Source organism: Petaurus breviceps, unplaced genomic scaffold, assembly GCF_028583685.1.
Source record: "Petaurus breviceps papuanus isolate PSGF00001 unplaced genomic scaffold, PetGlider_PUasm1.0 91133, whole genome shotgun sequence".
NCBI classification, from domain to species: domain Eukaryota; kingdom Metazoa; phylum Chordata; class Mammalia; order Diprotodontia; family Petauridae; genus Petaurus; species Petaurus breviceps.
Window position 1 is genome coordinate 53,656,972 of NW_027187419.1, and position 22,979 is coordinate 53,679,950.

A 22,979-nucleotide genomic window follows, 5' to 3' on the forward strand; every position below is an offset into this window, starting at 1 on the left:
GGGGGGGGGGGACGGGGGCGGAGAGGAATGATGATTTTTAAAAAATGAAATCGTCTGCCCTTCAGGAACTGAGCCAATGGGCAAGGATGTGGAAGTACATCTTCCCCACTTCAGGACTCACCTCCTCCCAGACGACCCCCTTCTTGGGACCTCTCATTTTGGTGACCTGGGTAGGACGCCCACACAACAGTCTCTCCTTCCCCCACTCCCCCGTCCACAAATACAAACACACCCATTACTCAGGACTCCGGGCTGGCAGGCTGCTCCTGCTGCGGTCCCCATGTCCCGCCCCGCAAGGGGGAGGGGGCGTCGCGCGGGGTTAGTTCGGAGCCTCAACAAGCAAGTTAATGACTGAAAAATTAAGTGGCGTGTGTGTGTGTCCGAAATGTTCCTGGCATCGGCGGCCAGAAGAGAGGCAGTGAACGCTGGGGCACTCCTCCAACTTTTTCTCCGGTTTCTCCCCTGAGAGAGCGGAGTTCAGGGCACGAAGTTCGCGCCTCGTCCGCCGCTGCCTTCACCCGTCTCCTCCCGCTCCCGCGCCCAGCATCCCGCGCCCAGCATCCCAGTACCATGTCCCGAGGGAAGGTAAGCGGACTAGTGGGGGGCGCAGAGTGTGTGTGTGTGTGTGTGTGTGTGTGTGTTGGGGGGTGGGAACCTTTTACTTCTTCTCTTGTTCTTATTCCTCCGCCTTCGACCCCAGCAAAGCTCGATGTCGACTTGGGCGCTTTGCCTCTGTGCCCTTACCCACAGCCTAACAAAGTGAAGCATGCGAAAAAGGGCGTGTGGAGGAAAGCAATGAATAGGGGTGAGGGGAAGGTCTACGGGCTTGATTCCGGGAAACTGAGGCAAGTGCACTTTTTCCCGCTGCCTCGATTCTCAGTGGAGAGAAATGAAGAGGAAATTTCGGTAGTTTCCTTCCAATGCCCTCTCCCCGCTCCTCTCCTTCAGACACACCTTCATCCTCCTTTTCTCCCCTTTCTCCCCCAGCCCCCCGAGAATTTCCATCCTAGACGATCCCCAGAGAACAGGAGGAGCCGGGGCTGGGGCTGCAGGAGGGAAAGTCATGCAAATTAGGGATTAAGTTGTGCAGAGCCTCACACATCTGCTTCCCTTGCACTCCGCCCGTCCCTTGCTGAGCTGCAGGTTCAGATGCCCGTGGCCGTTTTCGTTCTGTCCGTGCTGCTGAGCCTCAGCTCAGACGCTTTCCGCGTAAACAAGCGCCCGGTGCGGACTCGAACCTGTGCCGACCGTCCGGAGGAGCTTTTGGAACAGCTGTACGGGCGGCTGGCTGCAGGCATGCTTAGCGCCTTCCACCACACCCTGCAGTTGGAACCGCTGGACAAGGAGCGCAACGTGAGCTGCCCGGCAGGGGGCAGGCCGGTCCAGGACAAGAAATACCGACTCCCCATCAACCTGCACAGCGTCTCCCCATGGGCCTACAGGTGAGCGCAGAAATTCTACATTGCTGGGTCCCCGGGTGAGAACCAGCGCTGGGGCTGGGAGAAGTATGATGTTTAAGGAACCTCTCGTCTTTTTGCCCCTTAAAAAAAAAAAAAAAAAACAGCAACAAAACTTTGGCACTGTGGGTGAGGTAGAGAAAGGTTTTTTCTGCTTCTTTGGTGGTAATGCTCAAGCGCTGGGGCAGGGTCAGAGCTGTAGGATGTTAATTCAGTAATTCACAGAGTAAAGAAAACCAGCCTCAAGAAAATGGAAAGGAATTTGCAGCTCCTCATTTCTTATTTGTATTGTGTATGAAGTTTGGTAGGGAGGAGGATGACGTTTGGCAATGACAGATGATAGAGAGATAGATAGATATGTATGTATACGTGCATGGCATGCACGTATACATAGATGTATGTGTGTATGTAAAATTGCAAGCACCCTGAGGACCTAGATCAAACCTTTCACTTATTTCTGTAAAACTCAGGAATTATTTCATTGGAGTGTGGTTTAATTTCCACCAATACACATTTTAACCCACCTGTAACTTAATAGAGACAGAGTCTTTTGCAATCAATAAAACCCTGAAGTCAAGAAGATTTGGGTTTGAGTCCACTAGTGGACACATACTAGACATGTGACCTTGGATAAATCACTTACCCTCTCAATGGCCCAGGCACTCTCTAAAAGTAAGTCACAGAAAACATTCATGAATAAAGGGAAAATTACATAACAGAATTTCCTTACACCACTGAAATCATACCAGCAGTGGAGAATTTTTGGCCTTGAGGCCACATGTGGACTTTTGATTGAGTCCAAGTTTACAGAACAACTCCTTTTATTAAGGGGATTTGTTCTGTGAAGTTTGGATTCTGTCAAAGGGATGGGATTGAGGACCCAGATGGCCACATATGACCTCAAGGTTGCAGGTTCCCCACCCCTGTAGGCCTAGACCAAAAAAAAAAAAAAATCACATAGAGTTTGGAGGCTCAGAAGCTGTAGAGGGGTTGATGTGTACTGATCAGTGTAGGCAAGGTCAAATGCCCTAAAACTGGATAGTCAGTATTTATCTCTTGGAAATTATGGACCATTTGTTTTATGTGCTTTTTGGGACATTAAATGCAAGTTTTGGTGTTACTTGGCAATGGCTATTGTAATCATGTAAAATACAACTTTGTAAATACTTTGGCTAGGTAAAGTGAATTATACCCTATATCGAGGGTTCTTGATCTGGTGTTCATGAACTATGTGTGTGTGTACGTATGTATATATATATGTATATATATATATATGATATATACTTAATAACTTTATTTCAACTTAATTGATTTCTTTTTATGAATTTCAATGAATAAATTTTGTGAATTTAAAATCATTATTCTGAGAGGGGGTCCAGAGGCTTCACCAACCTTCCAAGAGGGTCTATGACAAAGAAGAGGTTAAGATGCCTACCTATGGGATAAGGTGTCTTTCACTGCAAGATATGAACACTTACTGACAGAACTAGATTCTAAATCTACTGCTGCTGATGCTCCTCTCTGTCATGACATTGGTCTCTGCATATTTGTTGTTGAGTCATTTTTCAGTCATGTCTGACTCTTTGTGACCCCATTTGGGGTTTTTTGGCAAAGATTATGGAGTGCTTTTCCATTTCCTTTTTAAAAATTTTTTTGCTTTTTGGAGAGGGGAAGGTAGGGCAATTGGGGTTAAGAGACTTGCCCAATGTCACATGGCTAGTTTTTGTGTGTGTGTGTGCTGTGTTTGAGGCCAGATTTGAACTTGGGTCCTTCTGACTCCAAGGCCAGGGCTCTATTCACTGCACCACCTACCCGCCCTTGCCATTTCCTTTTACAGCTCATTTTACAGATGAGGAAACTGAGGCGAACAGGGTTAAGTGACTTGTCCAGGGTCAGATACTTGCCATCTTCTCCAGCTCATTTTACAGATGAGGAAATTGAGGCAAACAGGATTAAGTGATTTGTTCAGGGTCAGACAGCTAATAAGTGTCTAAGGCTGGACTTAAATTCAGGAAGATGAGTCTTCTTGATTCCAGGCCCATACCAACTGTGCAACCTAATAAGTCCTTCACAATTTGACAAACATTTATTAAATGCCTACTGTGCGTGGTGCTGGGCATCCTAAACTGAAAAAAACAACCCAGCATAATCATTTCTCTCACTGGGCTTACAATATAAAAGAGCATCTAAGACATATTGGGGTAAATGTGATACAAGTTAAATTTTGATAAGGGCAAAGGAGAGAGCTAGACGAAATCCTCCAGAAGGGTTCACTGTTAGTTGGAGGAATCGGGGAAGACTCCTAGAAATATGTGGCCCTTCAGCTGACCTCTGCAGAGAGTTTCAATGAACAAAAGTTTAGAGTATGTCAGGCACGAGGGCAGAGAGGTCAGCAAGAGATCAGAGAACATCTTATTTAGCATTTTGAGTGAGTAATAAGAAATACTATGAAATAAATCTGGAAAAGTAGGTCAGAACCAGACTGTCAGGCTAAAATGGTGATAGCTTATCCTAATGGCAACAGAAAGGCACTGCACACTTTTGTGATGCAATTAGATCTATGTGTTAATTTTAGAAGTATGGTATGTCAACTTTGGGATGTATAAAAAAAGAGATGCAGTATCTCTGAGAGAATAAGGAGGTGTTAATCTCCCTAGTCTATCCTGGTTAGGCAATTTGTGGAATACTGTATTCAGTTCTGGGAATACCATTTTAAAAAGCAGGGGTGGGAGGAACAAAAAAATTGGGGGGGGAGACGTGTGGAAGGGGGAAGGGTTCAGCAAGGTTAGGGACCTGGGTTCATCTAGACAGGGGTTCTTAACCTGAGGTTAATGATCTTGGTTTTTAAAAAATACTTTGATAACTACATTTGAATATAATTCATTTCCTTTGTAAACTTATGTACTTTATTTTACACATTTAAAAAAAACAACACTGTTCTGAGAAGGGAGTCCATAGGATTCACCAGACTGCCAAAGAGAGTCCATGACACAAAAAAAGATGAGAACCCCTGATCTAGACCTGACAGGCCCCTTCTTATTCTTTAGCTATTCATGTTGACCTGGGACCACTACACTTTTTTTTTGAGCTTTTACATTTATTTTTTTCAATTTATTAATTTATTTGTTTTTAAATTTTCAACATTCACTTCCATAAGTTTTAAATTTTCTCCCCCTCCCTCTCCCCTCCCTCCTCAAAGTGGCATGCAATCTGATATGGGCTCTACACATACATTCCTATTAAACACATTTTCATATTACTTATGTTGCATAGAAGAATTATAACAAATGAGAGAAACCATGGGAAAGAAAACAAAATATAATAAAGCAAAACAAAAGAGAAAATATTCTGTTTCACTCTGCATTCTGACTCCATAGTTCTTTCTCTGGATGTGGATGGCATTTTCCATTATGAATCCTTTGGAAATATTTTAGGTCCTTGCATTGCTGAGAAGGGCTAAATCTATCAAAATTAGTCCTCCAACACCGTGGCTGTTACTATGTATAACGTTCTCCTGGTTCTGCTCCTTTAACTCAGCATCAGTTCATATATGTCTTTCCAGGTTTTTCTGAAGTACACCTGTTCATCATTTCTTATAGCACAATAGTATTCCATAACATTCATATAACACAACTTGTTCAGTCATTCCCCGATTGATGGGCATCCCCTCGATTTCCAGCTCTTGGCCACCACAAAAAGAGCTGCTATAGATATTTTTGTACATGTGTGGGACTACTACTCTCTCTCTCTCTTTTTTTTTTTTTTTGCTTTTTGAAGGGCAGTTGGGGTTAAGTGACTTGTCCAAGGTCACATAGGGGTGAGGGGAAGGTCTACGGGCTTGATTCCGGGAAACTGAGGCAAGTGCACTTTGTCCCGCTGCCTCGATTCTCAGGGGAGAGAAATGAAGAGGAAATTTCGGTAGTTTGCCCTCCAATGCCCTCTCCCTGCTCCTCTCCTTCAGACACACCTTCATCCTCCTTTTCTCCTCTTTCTCCCCCCGCCCCCCGAGAATTTCCATCCTAGACGATCCTTTTTTTTTAACACTTTTTGTGTTAAGTGTCTGAGGCTGGATTTGAACTCAGGTCCTTCTGACTCCAGGGCTGGTGCTCTATTCACTGTGTCACCTAGCCGAGCAGGGACCACTACTCTTGAAGGATAGAATCCCCCTCCCTGTTCACCATAAAATGATTGTGGTGGAGGAAGGAGTGATTGCTAGGAAAATAATGCATTAAGCACCCATTTTCTCATCTGTGAAGTGAAGCCCTGACAGGAGAGGGAGCTGTTTGGGGCTGCGAGAAACAGCATCAAAAGCAGTGTAGACATTCCTGTATAGTTTTAACAGAGCCCCCAGTGATTTCACAGTTGTGCTGCCATAACTCGGACCCTGTCCCACTGGTGGTACAGAATGTATACACTTCCCATGAAGATATAATGTGTTAGAGATTCCTTGAACTTTTAAAAGTACTTAATCAACTGAGCAATATGGAACAAAATGTGTGATTAGCTGACTTTGAGACCTGAGACCACTTCATCCTGTTCATTAGAAATGTCATAGGATTTTCAACACACTTTTTGGGGGTGAAGGGTAGGAGGTGGTTGTCCATTTCTGAACCTTCTGAATAGCTTACTGTGTAGGGGAGGGAGTGTAGAGGCGGTGGTTTTATGAGAGAAACTGGAATTAGGCCTCCCCTGGCTCAGATCTAATCCAAATGAAGCAAAAAGAATTTTTTTAAAACAACGAGGGTGAAAATCAAGGAAAGAAAGAAACAAAATTCCTAGAAATGTAGTTCGGGGCTCCAAATGGATTAAAAGAAAGGATTTGGCTAAACTAAGATGTCTATTAATTTTAATAAGTAAAAAAAAACCTGCTTTTACTTGCACCAACAAAATAAAGAGAATCACTTACAAAAACACCAGCAAAGATAGTATGGTATTTTTTCCATTGGTACAATGAATTACTTGGAAATTTGTGGAAAGCAAATTTAGATGGTTGCCAGTGTTACCATTATGCCTGTGGAAAAAGCATCTTTCCCTCCAGAGCTCAGTGAAGACTATTCTGGGATGTTTTTTTTTTTCCTGTCCAGGATATTTAGATGAAAATCAAACTGACTCTGCCTCAGGGGTAGTATGACCCAGTACACAAGCAAAGGTTTTCTTAAGAGAAAAATACCAAATATTAAATGATGTAGATAGGTTGTTTTGTGAAATTTCCTGGCAGATAAAAATACCATCACGTTTACTTTGTGGCATGATGTCTGTTTCTGTTCAGTTTTAAAAATAAAAATACCTAAATAAAGCCAACTTGATTGCTTAGTAAGGGATTAAAGGAAATTGATATATTTAGAAAGACTCCTATTCATTGCAAACACTCCAGCTTATTGCTTTTTGAATAGGGCCAGTCACGCAATTATGTTGAAATACTAAGAGAAAACACATACCAGCAATCTAAATAATGTTCAGTAGTTCCTTTAATAACTTGTGGCACAAATCTAAAGAAAGTTTTTCTCTGGAATATGAATCATGTTCAATAACTTATTTCTAGGTTTTATTTTCTAGTCTTCTAGGGCAGTTTTCTTACTTTTAACTCACCCTGAAAACATTTTGACACGAAGATGTTTCAACAAGGGGCTGATCCAGGAAGAGGCTGGGTGGGGAGGAGGAAGTAAGGTTGAATAAATGCCATGAAATATGCTGCTCAGACTCTTGTTATATCAGGCTATTGGGTAGTTTTCAAGATGTAGCAGATTTCCCTCCAGACTTCCCCAAAACATGTAGTTTTATAAAATCTTAGTATTTAAAGGAGACTTTAGAGATTATTTTGTCCACTTGTCTACATCTTGTCCTCAGTTTACAGATGAAGAAAACGAAGGCCAAGAAAGTTGAAATGACTTATCCAAAGTCACATAGCCAGCCTGTCAGTCGAAGAGGTGGACGTCCTCAGCCTTTCCCCAAAGCCAAGAGGCTTATCATTCAGTAGTCCACAGTTCCTACCATTCATAGTCACTGGTGTTTTTGCCCCAAGAGTAAGAGGAAGGAAGGAAGGAAGGAAGGAAGGAAGGAAGGAAGGAAGGAAGGAAAAAGGGAAGGAAGGAAGGAAGGAAAAAGGGAAGGAAGGAAAAAGGGAAGGAAGGAAGGAAGGAAAAAGGGAAGGAAGGAAAAAGGGAAGGAAGGAAGGAATAAGAGAGGGAACGAATAAAGAAATAAGCATGTATTAAATGTACTCTGTTAAGTGCATGTCATTTGATTCTCATGGGGACCGTCTCCAGTCATCCTGCCCCTGAAGAAGAAAGTGAGGCTGGTGACCTAGCACTGCCCTTCCTCACTTAAATCCAATTCACTTGCATCTCATGGCATCACCTCCCTGATGTCATGTTCCTTTTTGAGAATGAAGAACAACAGCAAAGCAGCAACAATTTGATCCTCATAATAGCCCTTGGAGGTAGGTGTTATTATGATCCCCCCTTCACAGATGAGGAAACTGAGGCAGGCAGAGGTTAAGTGACTTGTCCAGTATCACAGAGCCAGGAAGTATCTGAGACTGAATTTGAACTCAGTCTTCCTGACTCCAGGCCCACTGCACCACCTAACTGCTTCATATCCTCCTGACTTCAGGCTCAGCTCCACAGCCCTGTGGAAAAAAGTCCTAAAGGTCTTCTCCCACCTTTTTTTTTTTAATATCCAGATATGCGATTTTATCAGTGTGGAAAGCTTCTAGAGTAGATGTTCCCGCCACTCTTGCAGACTGGAAACTCATCATGGTCATCATCTTAAAAAGTTGCCACAGGTGTTGAAAAGTTAAGCTACTTGACCATAGTCACACAGCTAATTTATGTCAGTGGCAAGACTTGAACCTAGGCTTTCCTGTCCCCAAAGTTTGCCTACCATACACACTATGCCACCCTGTTTCTTTTGAAAGGCTAAATGACTTGCCTATAGGTGTTCAGTCATGGACAACTCTTTCTGACCTCATTTGTGGTTTTCTTGAGTAGAGCTAGGTGACCCAGTAGAGACAATGCTGGACCTGCACTCATGGAGACTCCTCTTCCTGAGTTCAAATCTGGCCTTAGACACTTACTAGCCATGTGACCTTGGGCAAGTCATTTAAGCTCTGTTTGCCTCAGTTTCCACATCTGTAAAATGAGCTGAAGAAGGAAAATGGCAAACCACTCCAATATCTTCATCAAGAAAACCATACATGGGGTCATGGAGAGTCCAATGTGATTGAGAGACAATGAAGGATGGGTGATCACATAGCTAGTAAGAGTTTGAGGCAGAATTTGATCCAATTATTCCCCAAATACAGACAGAAAACTCTTTTCACTCCACCATGCTATAGTGAGTTCCTCATTGCTGAAGATCTTCAGGTAGATTTCATGTTAGGAATATTTTTTAGAGGAGATTCATATTTAAGTTAAACTAAATTATCTCAAAGGTCCTTTCCATCTCACCAATCCCATGACATTATGGTACGGAAAGTAGACACACGTTCCAGCTAGTTTGGGCTTCTGAATTTAGGGGACAAAAGTAATTTTCCCCTCAACACCTGCTGGGAACCTCTATTAGGACACGAGTATTATTCTGGGGTAATGTGTTACCAATGAATCTATAATACCTTTTCTGTCTATGTGTATCCTAATGATGAAAAAAAAGAAGAAGCAGAGATTGATGGCCTGGTTCTGAATTTGAATAGCAAATTGGTCCACCTGTATTATGGGGAATGAATGCTAGAGAGTTAATGCTGCCAATGAAGCCCATTGCAGGCCACTGCACCTTAGCAGTCTTCCTGAGTTTCTGTGGTTGACCACCAAGTTCTAACTTAGAACTATGGAGGAGGCAAACTAGCTTCTTTCAGAAATCTTGTGTTCCTGAGGCCAAGTCAGCCTTTGGCTGAAGCATATCCTATCCCTGAGACAGTGCAATGAAAGAAAGGCTAAATTTGGAGTCATAGAACCAGAGATCCTGCCACTACCATCGACTACCTGTGTGACCCTGAGCATGTAAATCCATCTCTCTTGACTCTGAGTTCTCATCTATCAAATCAGGGAGTTGGATTAGATGACCTCTGAAGTCTTTCCAGCTCTAAATTTATTATTCTATGAGCGATTTGTTATCTAAGCTGCTCAAATCCATTAAGTAATTGATCTTACAACATCAAAGTGTTGCTTTTTATTACCACTATTATGGAAAGCAAAAATAGAAGTGTTGTAATATAGTATTGTCATGGGACAAAGGCCTTTTGTCCTCAAATCAAAGTCATTGGCTATGGCTCAATGTTTATTTTCTGTCAATTCCAAACTTAAGCATCCATGCAGGAGCCAGAGATTGAAGGTGATAAAACTTTATCCCATCAACACTTTTTCAAGATTTTCACACCTAAAATGAGATGTTCCAGGAACATAACCATTAGGAAGCAGGGTTGGAGATGGGGGCTGGAGTTTTTCACCTTTTAGGGGCAGATAAGAGGCTGTGAAAAGGGTAAAAGACAAATTACAGTTTACACTGATAATCTCCTGGCATTGAATGAAGGGAATGAAGCAGGTTGATAGAGGAATGATTTTCATTCTTTCTCAAAATCATCAAATGGTCAACCTTGGACTGAGATAGACTAAGCCTTCATTATCCAAAAGAGAACAGGTAATTGAGTCACTTACCCTGGGGGACAGAATTCAGATGAGTGTACAGTTATCCCTTCCACATCATGGGGGTTAAGGGCAAGGAGCCCGCTCCATCTGGACAATCCACATAAAATTTTTTTGGCTCTCCTTTCATACCAGAAAAGAATCTGAATTTTCCCTTTTTCCTTTATATGGGGTATTTACAATACCTTATTGTAAAATTTGGGTTAAGTTTTTGGTCATGAGCTCTGTGTCATTTGCTGGCCTATGCATCTTGTCTTCGGTTTCCACGAAATTCTCTCCAAAATTCCCATTTAATTTCTTATGCTGACCCATGATATAGTCAAACTGCAGAGGGGAAAGTTGTGATGTGGCAGGAATAACTGTAGATTTAAGTTGTTAACATGGGTCTTGCTTCTCCCTTAGAGGGACATTTTCAAGCTACAGTGAATGCAAGACAACTTTTCTAACTAAGAAAAAAAAATCCAAAGACATTCATTCTTATTGACTTAAAACAAAACAACCCACCCTTCTAGAGTTCTGTCCCAAGTGTTTCTGCTATGAGGCCTCTTCTAGCTCTGAGTCTTATAATTGAACCTATGATCCTGAACTTGACCTTTCATGTGGACTTGACATGAAACAAACGGCTTACTTTGGTGTGGGTTTACTGTTTACTCTGTCCAAAGAATAGCGGACTGCCAAGGCATCAATGACTTTAAGCCTTTTTGGCTCCCTGCTCTTCTGTCTCTGCCTCGTTAAGGGTGTAAGGGCTGAGTCTGCTGTGGGTTACAAAGAACAGTGAAATAGGCTTCAGAGTTCCTAGATTCTAGTCTCGATTCTGCCATTGCCTACTCGTTTGTTTTTTCATTTTTCTTTTAGGGAAATCACTGAACCGCTTCCAATCGCATTTTTGTAATCTGTAAAAGAAAGGGTTTGTACTACGTAATCTCTAAAATTCCCTCCAATTCTGAAATTTATTCATTTTAAGCCCCAGGGATCTAAGCTCTGGGCTGTGCCAATCAAAACTCAATTCAGTTCTGTAAACACTTGTTGCATATCTATTACACACTGAATTTAGAATCAGAGAAACTTGGTTTAAATCCCTTGCTCTGCCATGTACCATTTCTGTGACATTGGACAATCATTAATCTTCTTTGAGCCTCAATTCACTCATTAATAAAATGGGTGTTGTAATAACTGACCTTTGAGTCTCCTTCCAGCTCTGAATCTATGATTTGATGACCAGTGAAATGAAAGGTCCTGTATTAAGTGCTGGATATACACAGCCGTTTCTCTCAAAGAGCTTATATTTTCCTGGAAATTCCAATTGATTCTAGAGCCAACTTGTTTGTATCTTTTTCAGGGGTGACCTCAGGGCCTTAGTCTCTGGGTCAGCCTAGGGACTGACCCTAGTTATCTTTCTCATGGAGGGGGAGTGAATAAGATGAAGTTCACTGAACTAGAATGTATGAATGGGCCCCAAGAATAATCACAGGGCCCATATAAACATAAGTAGTCTGGATGAGAAACCCCCAGCTGGATGCCAGCACTTCCCAAAGGCCTTAGTGTTCTTACAACTCTGCCTAGAGAGTCATTGGCCTCCTGGCATTTGCTTCAGTGTCAGACCTTGCTACAAAACCAGGGAGGTTTTTCCACATCCTCTAAAAAGGCATTCATGAGAAAGTTTGGTGTCTGAAGTTTTCTCCCAGTGCCAGAAAGATGTTGTTCAGAGGTTCTTGGCACTGTCCACCAAAAATCTTTGGCTCTTGGAGTACTTGATGAATAGGCTGAGGGTGGGGCTGTCAGTCATTATTTTCAGTAGAGGGAAGCTAGCTGTAACTTCCCAGTCTCCCCACTCCCTTCCTTGGCAGGAAGCTATGACCATTCTGGCCAAATGAGATATAATGATAGTTAATATGCTAGGATATGGAAGTGGGGTTTTGGTGTAGGGAAATGATCCTTGCTTCAGATGCAAGAGGTCTCATATTAAAATCCTGATCAAACGTTCATATTCCTTTAAGTGTAGTTTACTGGGCAGTATGCTATAAAGGAGTCAGAGGACTCAAACTGTGCCTTTGCTATGTACTTCAGGGAAGTCACTGTTCCTCTGTAGGACTCGGTTTTCTCATCTGTAAAAGGAGGGATTGTATGAGAGGACCCTTAAGGCCCTTTCCATTTCCAAGTCTGATTCTGTGGTCCTGTGAATGGCTGGTTTGGTATTTGGGCACTCATGGGTCAAACTCCAATTCATACTTGTAGACCAAAGGGCCACTTGGATGAAAGAGATTAATAAGCTGAATGAATCAAGAATTCCTTGGGACAGGTACAAACCAGCCCAGGACAAATGGAGAGAAGGGGAACACCTGTGAATATTAAGTTGTTTCTTTTTGGATTCCTGGCTGCTCCATTTTGGTTGAGCAGGTCTTCTTAGTCCTCCTGCACATCATATTACTTACACCTTTATACTAGCATCTTCTTACAGGCATAGCCCTATATTATTGCCCACAGAGTTATTATCATTCTCATAAATGTGTGTACATGTGTATATATACATATATATCCTATTAAAAATACATGTGAAGAACATAAATCTAAATAGTTAAATACAAGCTAGTTGGACAGGGAGGGCACTAGCATTTAGGGGGATCAGCAAAGGCTTCATGTGAAAGGTGACACCTACTTAAGCTGTATAATGAAGAAAGAGGATTTTTTCTGGAACAGATGCCAAGTAGACATTTAATAAATAGTGTCAAGGAGACAGTGGATTCTAGGCATAAGAGATGGCCAGTGCAAAGGCATGGAATTGAGAGATGGCGCATCGTGTGTGAGGAACAGAAAGAAGGCCAGTTTGGCTGGATAGTAGGGTTTAGGAGGGGGAATAATGTACAATGATGCTGGAAAAAAAAATTAGGGCCCAGGTTGTAAGGATTTTAAAAGCCAAACTAAGTTTATTTTTGATCTTAGAGGCAATAGAAAATAGTGGCATTGATTGAATGAAGGAGTGACATGATTTTACACTTAAGGAAGGACCTGTCAACCAAAGACACCATCTGTTTAGAACATTAGCTTCTTTGTAAAATGCTACAGAAGAGGATGATTGAAGATTAAGAGCAGTATCACCTCATATAGAAGAGAAAAGTAGAAGATGAAATGGGTTCGAATAAAGCTGAGTGAGAGAACCTGCTAAGCAAAATCATCCTCAGGGCATTTAAGGGTAAAATGGAAGAACAAAAAAACCAAGCAGAGATGAAAAACATCTGCTGTGATTTTTATGATAAACTTTTTTTTTACCATCAAGGATAGTGTAAGGTCACCACACTTGTACTCTAACTGACATCCCAGTGCCAGATGTGCTTGGGAAATCCATAAAGTGAAGAAAGATATGCAATCTATAGCGCTTGTCCAGTAGGATACATTTTTGGAGAATCAGTAAAAATGAAAAAGTTGGGCTCAGAATGAAATAGGAAGAGGAAAGGGAGCTAAGTTACCTAAAAGGAATGAAAAGGGGCAGCTAGGTAGTGCAGTGAATAGAGCACCAACCCTGGAGTCAAGAGGACCTGAGTTCAAATCTGACCTCAGACACTTGACACACTAGTCATTTAACCCCAACTACCTTGCCTCCCCCCTCAAAGAAAAGTGAAAAGGTTCTTTAAAGACTGTGAATTTGATTGTGTTTTTCCCGCAATTTTTCACACCTGAATTTCAGTATCATTGATTTCTTTTGTAATCCTATGTATTTTATTTTATGTATTTAAAAACATTGGGTCATAGACTTCACGAGCCTGTCAAAGGGATCCATGATAGAAAAAAAAAATAGGTTGAGTCCCCGCTCTTCAGTGATGCTTCTATTTTGATATCAGATTATGAGACAATTACATTGGGAAGATTCTTGTCTCTGGGGAATGCACCTCATAGTCTCCTGGAATTTTATCCCTCTCTTTTTAAAAATCGCTCCTTATGAAGTTCAAAATTCCTGAACTTGTATTTTTTTCTCCCCAGACTTGGCTGTCACTCATTCTATTCAGAGCTCAGTTTCCATCCCCTCTAATCATCCCCAGAGGATGTACCCTTTGTTCTAGGATTAATCTTGCCAGCTGTCATTCACACATGCCAAGCTTCATTCATGGCCAGTGAGAAGGTTGTCTGAAGCTCTCAGAAGAAAAACTTGATTTATTTCAAGTATGTTCTCATGCCAAGCACCTACTAAATTATGCTGAAAGATGGAGCATTATTTTCCTGGAATATCCCTGACACCTGCAAAAAAAAAACAAAAAAAAAAGATTCTTATTTGATCTCTCCTTGTTTAGGACTACATTTTTTTGTCTTTTGAGGTAAATGTGAACCCAGTTTCAGCCATGATGAAACTATTTTCTAAACTATTTTCTGTCTTTTAAAAGAAAATCAGAAAAGAGACCACGTGTGTTTTGAAAATGATACATTTCTCTAAAACATTAAGATGGGGTGGGGAAGGGGAGGGGGGTCGAGATTTCATTCCGATGCTGTTAAGTTAAAAAACTCGTGGGCAGTAGTTTCATGGCTACTTCTGAGACATCAAAACCTCTTCAGAGTAAACACAGTGGATAACAATGAGCTTTCTTGAAATTTGTATTCTCTTTGTAGCCAAGAATTGTTCCTCCCATTTCTTGTAGTTAGGGCTAAGTCTTCTGTCCCATTGGAAATGTTTCTGCTTCCCAGCAAGGGAATAAAAAAGGACAGTGGAAATGAAAAAATGTGAAAGGGAGGAAGGGATAAAAGGGGAGAACATAGAAGGGGAATAGAGAAGACAAGACAGGACAAACAAGATAGCTTAAAATCTTTACATGAGATTTGTACTGATGTACTAACCTTTCCTTCCCTTCCCCTGGCCCCCCCCCCCCCATATACCTTTTCCTGGTATACAAATGAAATGTGGCAAAGAAAAAGAAAACATTTTTCTTTTTAAAAAGTTTTTTTTAATGTTTCCAATTGACAAGCATTTAAAAAATTAATCTGTCCCTCTTACTACCTCCTTTCCTTCTTCACACAATGAACAAATAAGTGGGGGGGGGAAGCCCTGAAAAATAAAGCCCTCTCGATAACATAGCTGCATAGTTTGGCAAAAACAAATTCTTACATTAGATATACCTGAAAATCTATATATTTTTCTGCATTTTAAGTTCATCACCTCTTTGTCAGGAGTTAAATAGTATGTTTCATCTTCATTCTTTTGGACTTCTGATTTATTATTGTTTTGCTCAGAATTCTAAAGTCTTTAAAAGTTAATTTTCTTTATAATGTTATTATTGTGTAGAGTTTTATTTCCAAACATTTCATTACGTTCATAAAGGACTTCCCAGTTTCCCCTGAATTGTCCATTTCATCATTTCTAATAGTAATATTCCATTACATTCATATACCATAGTTTGTTTAACCTAGGGGTTGGGGAGCCTGCAGCCTCGAGGCCACATGTGACCCTCTAGGTCTTCAAGGGCAGCCTTTTGACTGAATCCAAACTTCACATCTCTGAAGTTTGGGTTCAGTCAAAGGGCTATGAAGTTTGGATTCAGTCAAAGGGCTGCCCTTGAGGACCTAGAGGGTCACGTATGACCTTGAGACGGCAGGTTCCCTACCCATGGTTTAGCCATTCCCCAAAATGAGGATATGTTTTTAGTTTCCAGTTTTGGGTCACCATGAAAAGAGTATACATATATGTGCGTATTATGTGTGTGTACAGGTATATATACACACATGTATATGCATATACACATGTATTATATACATTCCTATATGTATGTATATATGTATACACACACTTTTGTACATATAGATCCCTTTGCTCTTTTATAGTTTCTTTAGGATATAAGTCTAGTAGTGATAGAGTTATGTCAAAGGTTAATTTGGTAACTTTCTGAACATAGTTCCAAATTGCATTCCAGAATGGCTGGAACAATTCACAATTTCACCAACAGTGTATTAGTGTACCTATTTTCCCATATCCTTTCCAATATTTATCACTTTCCACTTTTGTCATCTTTGCCAGTCTGATGGGTGTGAGGTAGGGCCTCAAAGTTATTTTAATTTGTACTTCTCTATTTGTGACTTAGAGCATTTTTGTATAATTGTTGATTGCTCTCTTTTTTTGACAGCTTTCTGTTCAAATTCTTCAACCATTTGTCTATTGGGGAATGGCTTAATCATATAAATATGAATCAGTTCCTTATGTCTTGTGTATTAGACCTTTGTTAGAGAAAATTGTTGCAAGGACTTTTCCCATTACCTATTTCCCTTATAACTCTTATTTTAGATTTGCTTGTGCAAAAACTTAACTTTATATAATCAATATTGTCTGGTTTTTCTTGTGTTATCTTCTTTATTGTGTGTTTAATCATGAATTCTCCAACTATCCAAAGATCTAAAAGGTACTTTCTTCCTTGCTCCTTTAATTTTTGATGTAACTTTTTATAGCTGTATCATATATTCATTTGGAGCTTATCTTATTGCAGAACATTTTTTCAGACACTAGAAGACCAAATCCCCAAACCAGAAAACTGAATCTGTAATAGTAGCAAAGAAGTTAATAGATCATAACACCACAGAGAGCCACACCATCCTTTAGCCTTCCTACAGACTGGCACTCATGAGCCTAGCTGTCTTCCTGGGTGTATCCTCTCCTCCCTCCAGCTCTAACTGCTCTGACTCCTAGCTTCCTGTGGGCTCTGCTCTACCCTTCAGAAAAATCCTCCCACCACAGGTTCCATGTGATTACATTCAACATATTAGGGGGCAGGGAATATCTCCAAATTCCTATTACCATTACAGCAAGGTGCTAATCTAAACCTAATTTCTGCCAGTTTGATGTCATTTTCCCAGCAGTTTTTGTCAAGTGCTATGCTGCTATTTTTTGCTTCTGTATATTGCATACCACTGATCAGCCCCTCTTTTTAACCAGTATCAAAATGTAAAACATTTAATGTTAACATATGAAGATTAAAATGGAAGGAACATATAAAGTTGAATAGCTCACAGTGGTACTCAATATTTGATAAAGCAGAAAACAAAATTAACTAGGAAAAAACTCCTTAATTAATAAAAATTGCTGAAAAGACTGGAAAGCAAGCTGGGAGATATTAGGCTTTGACTAAACACTTTATAACATATTTTACAATACATTCTAAATGGCTATGGAACCTTAATGTTAAAGATACTACTACAGAACAATTGGAATAGTAGAAGATCATATGCCAGGGTGGCCAGGTGGCGCAGTGAGTAAGAGCGCTGGCCCCGGCCCCAGCATTGGGAGACCCAGGATCGGTTCCGGCCTCAGATACTCGGCACCCACACAAAAATAACTGGCCGTGTAACCTTGAGCAAGTTACTTAACCCTGATTGCTTTAAAAAAAAGAAGAAGATGATCATATACCTCTGACAGCTATGGGGAGGACATGTATTCTTTACCAAACAAGTGATAGAGGAAATTACAAAAGGTAAATAGATAAATTTGATTACATGAAACAAAAAGCTTCTTCACAGACAAAATTAATGTACCTAAAGAGGGAAGTGGTCTAATGGGGAAAAAAAAAATCTTTGTATCAAATTTCTCTGACAAAGGCTTAGTAACCAAGATAAGCATAATAACCATAAGATAGTAACCAATGAATAAGCACATATATTAGCCATTCCCCCATAGATGAGTGGTCAAAGGATATGAAAAGTTCTTAAAAGAAGAACTGAAAAGTATTCACAACTATGTGAAAGAATGCCCCAAATCACTAATAATAAAAGAAAATGCAAATCAAAATGACCCTGAGATTTCACCCGTACCCTGCAAATTGCCAAAGATGACAAAAATGAGTAATAGTCAATGTTGGAAGAGTTGTGGAATGATAGGCACACTAATAAACTGTTGATGGAACTATGAAATGGTACGAACATTTTGGAAAGGAATTTGGAATTATGTAAACGAAGGGACTAAAATGTCTATACTCTGATCCAGAGATTTTATTACTGGGCTTATACCTCAAGAAAGCCATCAATAAGAAGAAAAGTTCTCATATACACCAGAATATTTATAGTAGCACTTTTTGTGATAGCAAAGAATTGAAGACAAAGTAGATGTCCATCAGCTAGGCAATGTATAAAAAAAGTTGTGGTACATGAGTGTCATGGAACATTACTGTTCTGTAAGAAATTGTGTATGTGATGAATAAAAAGAGGCATGGAGCTACATAAACTGATATAGAATGAGGTAAGCAGGGCCAAGAAAACTATACATGTATACATATATGCATACATACACACAGACACATAATGCCTATAACAATATAAATGGAAACAATCACACACCAAAAAGTGAATGTAACAAAATTATAAAGATCAAAATTCCGCTGAAGAGACATCAGATGACATCTCCATCCCATTCCTTCATAGAGATGGGAAGACCCCATGGTTACACATTGCACATATTTTCAGATTGTCAATGTATCAATCAGTTGTCCTGATTTTTTTCTTTCTTTAAAAATATTATTTTTGGCATATGGGATGGTTCTCTGGAGGAATGGGAGGGGATGAACCACTGGGGATAACCATGATTTTATTAATTAATAGAAGCCAAAAATAAACACTTATTTAAAAAACACACGAGTGTGACTAGGTGGTGCAGTGAATAGAGCAAAAGCCCTGAAGCCAGGAGGACCTGAGTTCAAATCTGATCTCAGACACTTAACACTTACTATGTGACCTTGAGCAAGTCACTTACCACCAATTGCCCTGCCTTCTCCCCTCCAAAAAGCAAAAATAACAAAAAACAAAAAAACACAAATAGCTCAATGTTCTAACCTTAGGTTTCTTAAACTTGTTTGTGTCTTGAACCCCTTTGGAAGTCTGATGAAGCCTAAGAAAGTGGGTTGGATTACATTTGGGAAACTGTAAAACTTCTTCAATGAACAAAACCTGTCTTTTTAATATCAACATTCTATTAGTATTTTTGAATGGTAGGGAGACTTGGAATACAACAGTCTCTATAAAATTTTAAATGAACATCACACAGAAGGCAATGGGATTGTGAGTAAGTTGAAACAAAAATAATGAGGAACTTCAGTGGAGTACAAGATGGCCTCAAGGAATTTTAATAATGAGAAGAAAATATGGATGAGTCATGAGAAGTGTATGTAGCCAGTGCTCCACTGGCATCCTCACAAAGAGGGAGCTGAAGAGGAAAGAGAAGGAAATAAACATTTATATAGCACCTACTATGTACCCGGCATTGTAGTAAGTACTTCAACAAATATTATTTTATTTGAACCTTACAACAACCCTGCAAGGTGGGTGCTACCATTCTATTCCAAAAGGGAGGAAGTCCCCCTCCCTCGGTGTGGTAGGTGGACCTCTTTAGTGAACATATGGAAGGATACAGGCAAGGATGGATTATAGTCTTTGCTAGAGAGAACTTCCAAATCAACACAATCACATATCCACTTGATAATTTGAGGATCATTAGATTTAAAACTGGAAAAGACTCCAGAAGCCCTCTAGAATTGCAAACCTTAAGCAATGGCAGGCCACATGGAAATAAAGGGTGGGGGAGGGGCGGAGGTTGGTACTACCCTGAGCTACCTGAAAGTAGAGAGGAAAATGGGAAAGAACTCTTATCACATGAAAGGTGTCTGGATGTATTTACAGCTCCCTCAAAGAGGGAGTGTGCATGTTCCCATTTTGCCCTGTGTATAGACTGACTAGCAAACCATAAAAGTTTTTTTAAAACTAGCATACAGGAAAATAGTTCCGGAAGCCCAAGTGTCCAGGTGAACAATACATACAATTTCCATCTTCTGCCCTTTAAAATTTACTGGAAAAGGGTAGCGCAGTGAATAGAGCACCGGCCCTGGAGTCAGGAAGACCTGAGTTCAAATGCAGCGTCAGACCCTTAACACTTACCAGCTGTGTGACCTTGGGCAAGTCACTTAACCCTAATTGCCCTGCCCTCCCCCCTCCAAAAAAAGACAAAAAAATTTTACTGAAAGGTGATTTATCATATTTAGCATGATTTGAAGGCTTAGGTTGGAGTGTGTGTGCATCTAAAATCATCTCTAAAATCATCGTCAGACCTTTTAAAGTTACTGATCTATTTAACAAAGTCTCCGAGCTTGTTCTTTTCACTTAATGAATAAGTATTATGACAGATTCATCTGCAGCTACCTTTCCTAGTCATAAAAACCTGCTAAACAGATTACAAATGCTATAGTCATTCTTCCTTAGGTAATATCCTTCAGATGGTAAAAAAAAAAAAAAAAAGAGCACTCAATAAATCTGTTCCTTAATTTGTTTTGTTTTGTTTTGTTTTCCCATGCAGGATCTCCTATGATCCCACAAGGTATCCAAAATACATGCCCGAAGCATATTGTCTGTGCAAGGGCTGCCTGACAGGACTCTATGGAGAGGAAAACTTTCATTTCCGTAGTACCCCCGTATATATGCCCACGGTCATTCTGCGCCGCACTTCCGCCTGTGCTGGGGGACGCTATGTTTACACAGAAGATTATGTGACCATTCCGGTTGGGTGCACTTGTGTTCCAGAACCAGAGAAGGAGTCGGAAAGCCTAAACTCCAGCATCGACAAGCAGGGAATGAAGCTATTGATGAACCCAAATGACAAACCCACAACAAACTGAACTTGAGGAGAACTCATCCACTTCCCTCTTGACGGTTTTTGTCCCCGCACAGAATCAGGAAATTAAAAGCAAATGAAAATCCGTTTCCTTCTAAAAAAAACAACAACAAGGCTTCCATTGCTTGGTAAAACTGGGAGGATTTCATCAGCCATGAGGAGATGAAGTTGAACCATGAAACAAAAAACTGAACTGGGAAGGGTCTTTTTTTAAAATATAGACTAGTCTACAGCCAACGTCACTGTTGCGACTGTTCTCTTTTCAGACAAAAGTTAGTGTTGTTTTTGTATCTCGGTTTGAACTGCATTAGATATTGGAGCGAACCTTCCAGTTATATTCCTCTACTATTTTCAGCCGCACAGTCTAGTATAGAACTGTGTAATAGGCATGCCTCGAGAATTTAATTTCTCACAATATTTGGGGCCAAGAGAGGCATTGCTCTTGGAAAGAAATTCTCTGGACATTTCCCAGAAGGTTGTCCATCTGACTACAGAGTATGGTGACAACACCAGTCAAAGGGCTCTCTCTATTGGAGCATTCTTTTCAAAGTCTAAAAAAAAAAAACCAAACTGCCAGAAATTTGGGGCAATGATTGAAATGATAAAATGGTGAGATGTTAAGCTTCATAGCAAGGAGAGTGAAGAGATGCCCAGCAAGTACAGGTTGGTGATTGTCTGAGCAGTAAGCAGAATGTAAATCTGGAGCTGGACTAGCCACTGGCATAAAGGCTGCCAGAGCTGGGAAGGAGCAGGAATGGAGAAGATTCCAGGCAGAATACAGATGCCACTGGAGCCAGGTCGAAGCCCTTCAGGCCTCCCCAAGAAGTGAGCTTATCTTCTTCCTGGCCAAGGAGGTGTACTGAAAGGAGACAAAGACCCATTGACATATTCCTCCCCGTGAGGGTCAGTTTCCCCAGTAGGTACTTACTTCATAAGCTTTTTCTAGGTTTCTGTCCCATCTTCTCATCTTGAAAGATGTGTGAGATTCATTCTGTGTATGGGTAGAGAAAATATTTTTTAAAATTTTATTCTCTTCCTTGTAATTTACATTGTTTCATGTCCTCATTAAATACTTTTGCCATTGGATTTATGTGTTTTGTATGGTCTGGCCATAGAAACAAAAGTGTTTTGCATATTTGCTCAAACCCTAAGTGGCAAAATATTAACAGTTGCATCTTTTATGCAAAATAGATTACCTAAAGCTACACCAAACCAGGAACGTGGTGTGAGTCTTATTACTCAAGTCAGTGATTATCAGCTGAATAGTGATATTATTCCATTCTTCATTGTTGTTCAGTACATCAAGTGGCTACTGCATAGCTTACCATTTAATGTGTTGTACAATCATGTAGAATGAAGGACAGTTTCCTTACTTCTTCATAGTTATAGCAACAAAAATTAGCCTTATTCCATTGGGTATTTGGTATGCCAGACTTGGATGTTTTTTGCATATATCAATAATTTTAAGTTACTTATGGTGATGAGGAACAACTTTCACAGAATCACAGGATCTCAGGAAATGGAATTAAAAACATTGAAATATACACGACTCTGAGAATAAAACGCAGGAACTGGAAATTGAATCATCAAAATAATTGAAATTTATAGATTCATTGAACAAACAATTGCTAAATATCTACATAGCAATACAGTTATCCCTTCCATTTCATCAGGGTTAGGGGCTCAGCAACCCTGAGATCTGGAAAATCTGCATAAAATTTTTTGGCCCTCTCTTTGTGCCAGAGAAGTCTAAATTGTTATGGCATTAAAAGATAAAATATGTTGATATTATGTAATACTATACATATATTTTACCCATTTCTGAATCTCTAAACTTAGCTTCGTGTCATCTGCTGGTCTTTGTGGGTAATCTTCATCAAAACTTCCCCAAAATTCCATTTAATTCTTATATTGATCTGGGATATATTGAAACCATGATGGGGAAAGTTTTGATGAGGAAGGGATAACTGTATACTGTTAGGCACAGGAGAGATACAAGGATAAAGAAAATATAATCTCTGTTTTCTTTAAGGATTATTTTCAAGGCGCTAACAATCCTAAAAACTTTTTAGTCAATGCCGTAGTTTCAACCTTCCTAACCCAACATTCTACCAGAATTCCTGGCAAGTCACAAAATAGTTTGGAATCTTGAGTTTGTCTGCCTCGGTCCAATTTCTAATGAAGATGTTCAGAAGCAGTTAAATGATGGAAAAACACAAGTGAGGGGCTTAGCTGAAACTAGAAATTGGATGAAAAGTCCCAGAA

At 40.2% G+C, this 22,979-nt stretch overlaps 1 protein-coding gene across 1 annotated transcript; it reads left to right on the plus strand.

The window, feature by feature from the left end:
- The first annotated feature begins 120 nt into the window (after positions 1–120).
- IL17D (interleukin 17D) lies at positions 121–21,796 on the plus strand. The gene is made up of 3 exons (XM_069080367.1): positions 121–585; positions 1,144–1,442; positions 20,400–21,796. The coding sequence occupies exons 1-3, from the start codon at positions 571–573 to the stop codon at positions 20,716–20,718; spliced, it is 633 nt and encodes a 210-aa protein (XP_068936468.1). The 5' UTR covers positions 121–570; the 3' UTR covers positions 20,719–21,796.
- The last annotated feature ends 1,183 nt before the right edge of the window (positions 21,797–22,979 follow it).

Coding starts and splice junctions, on each gene's coding strand:
- IL17D (XM_069080367.1), top strand. Junction 1,443..20,399: donor GTCTCCCCATGGGCCTACAG/GTGAGCGCAGAA, acceptor TTTCCCATGCAG/GATCTCCTATGATCCCACAA.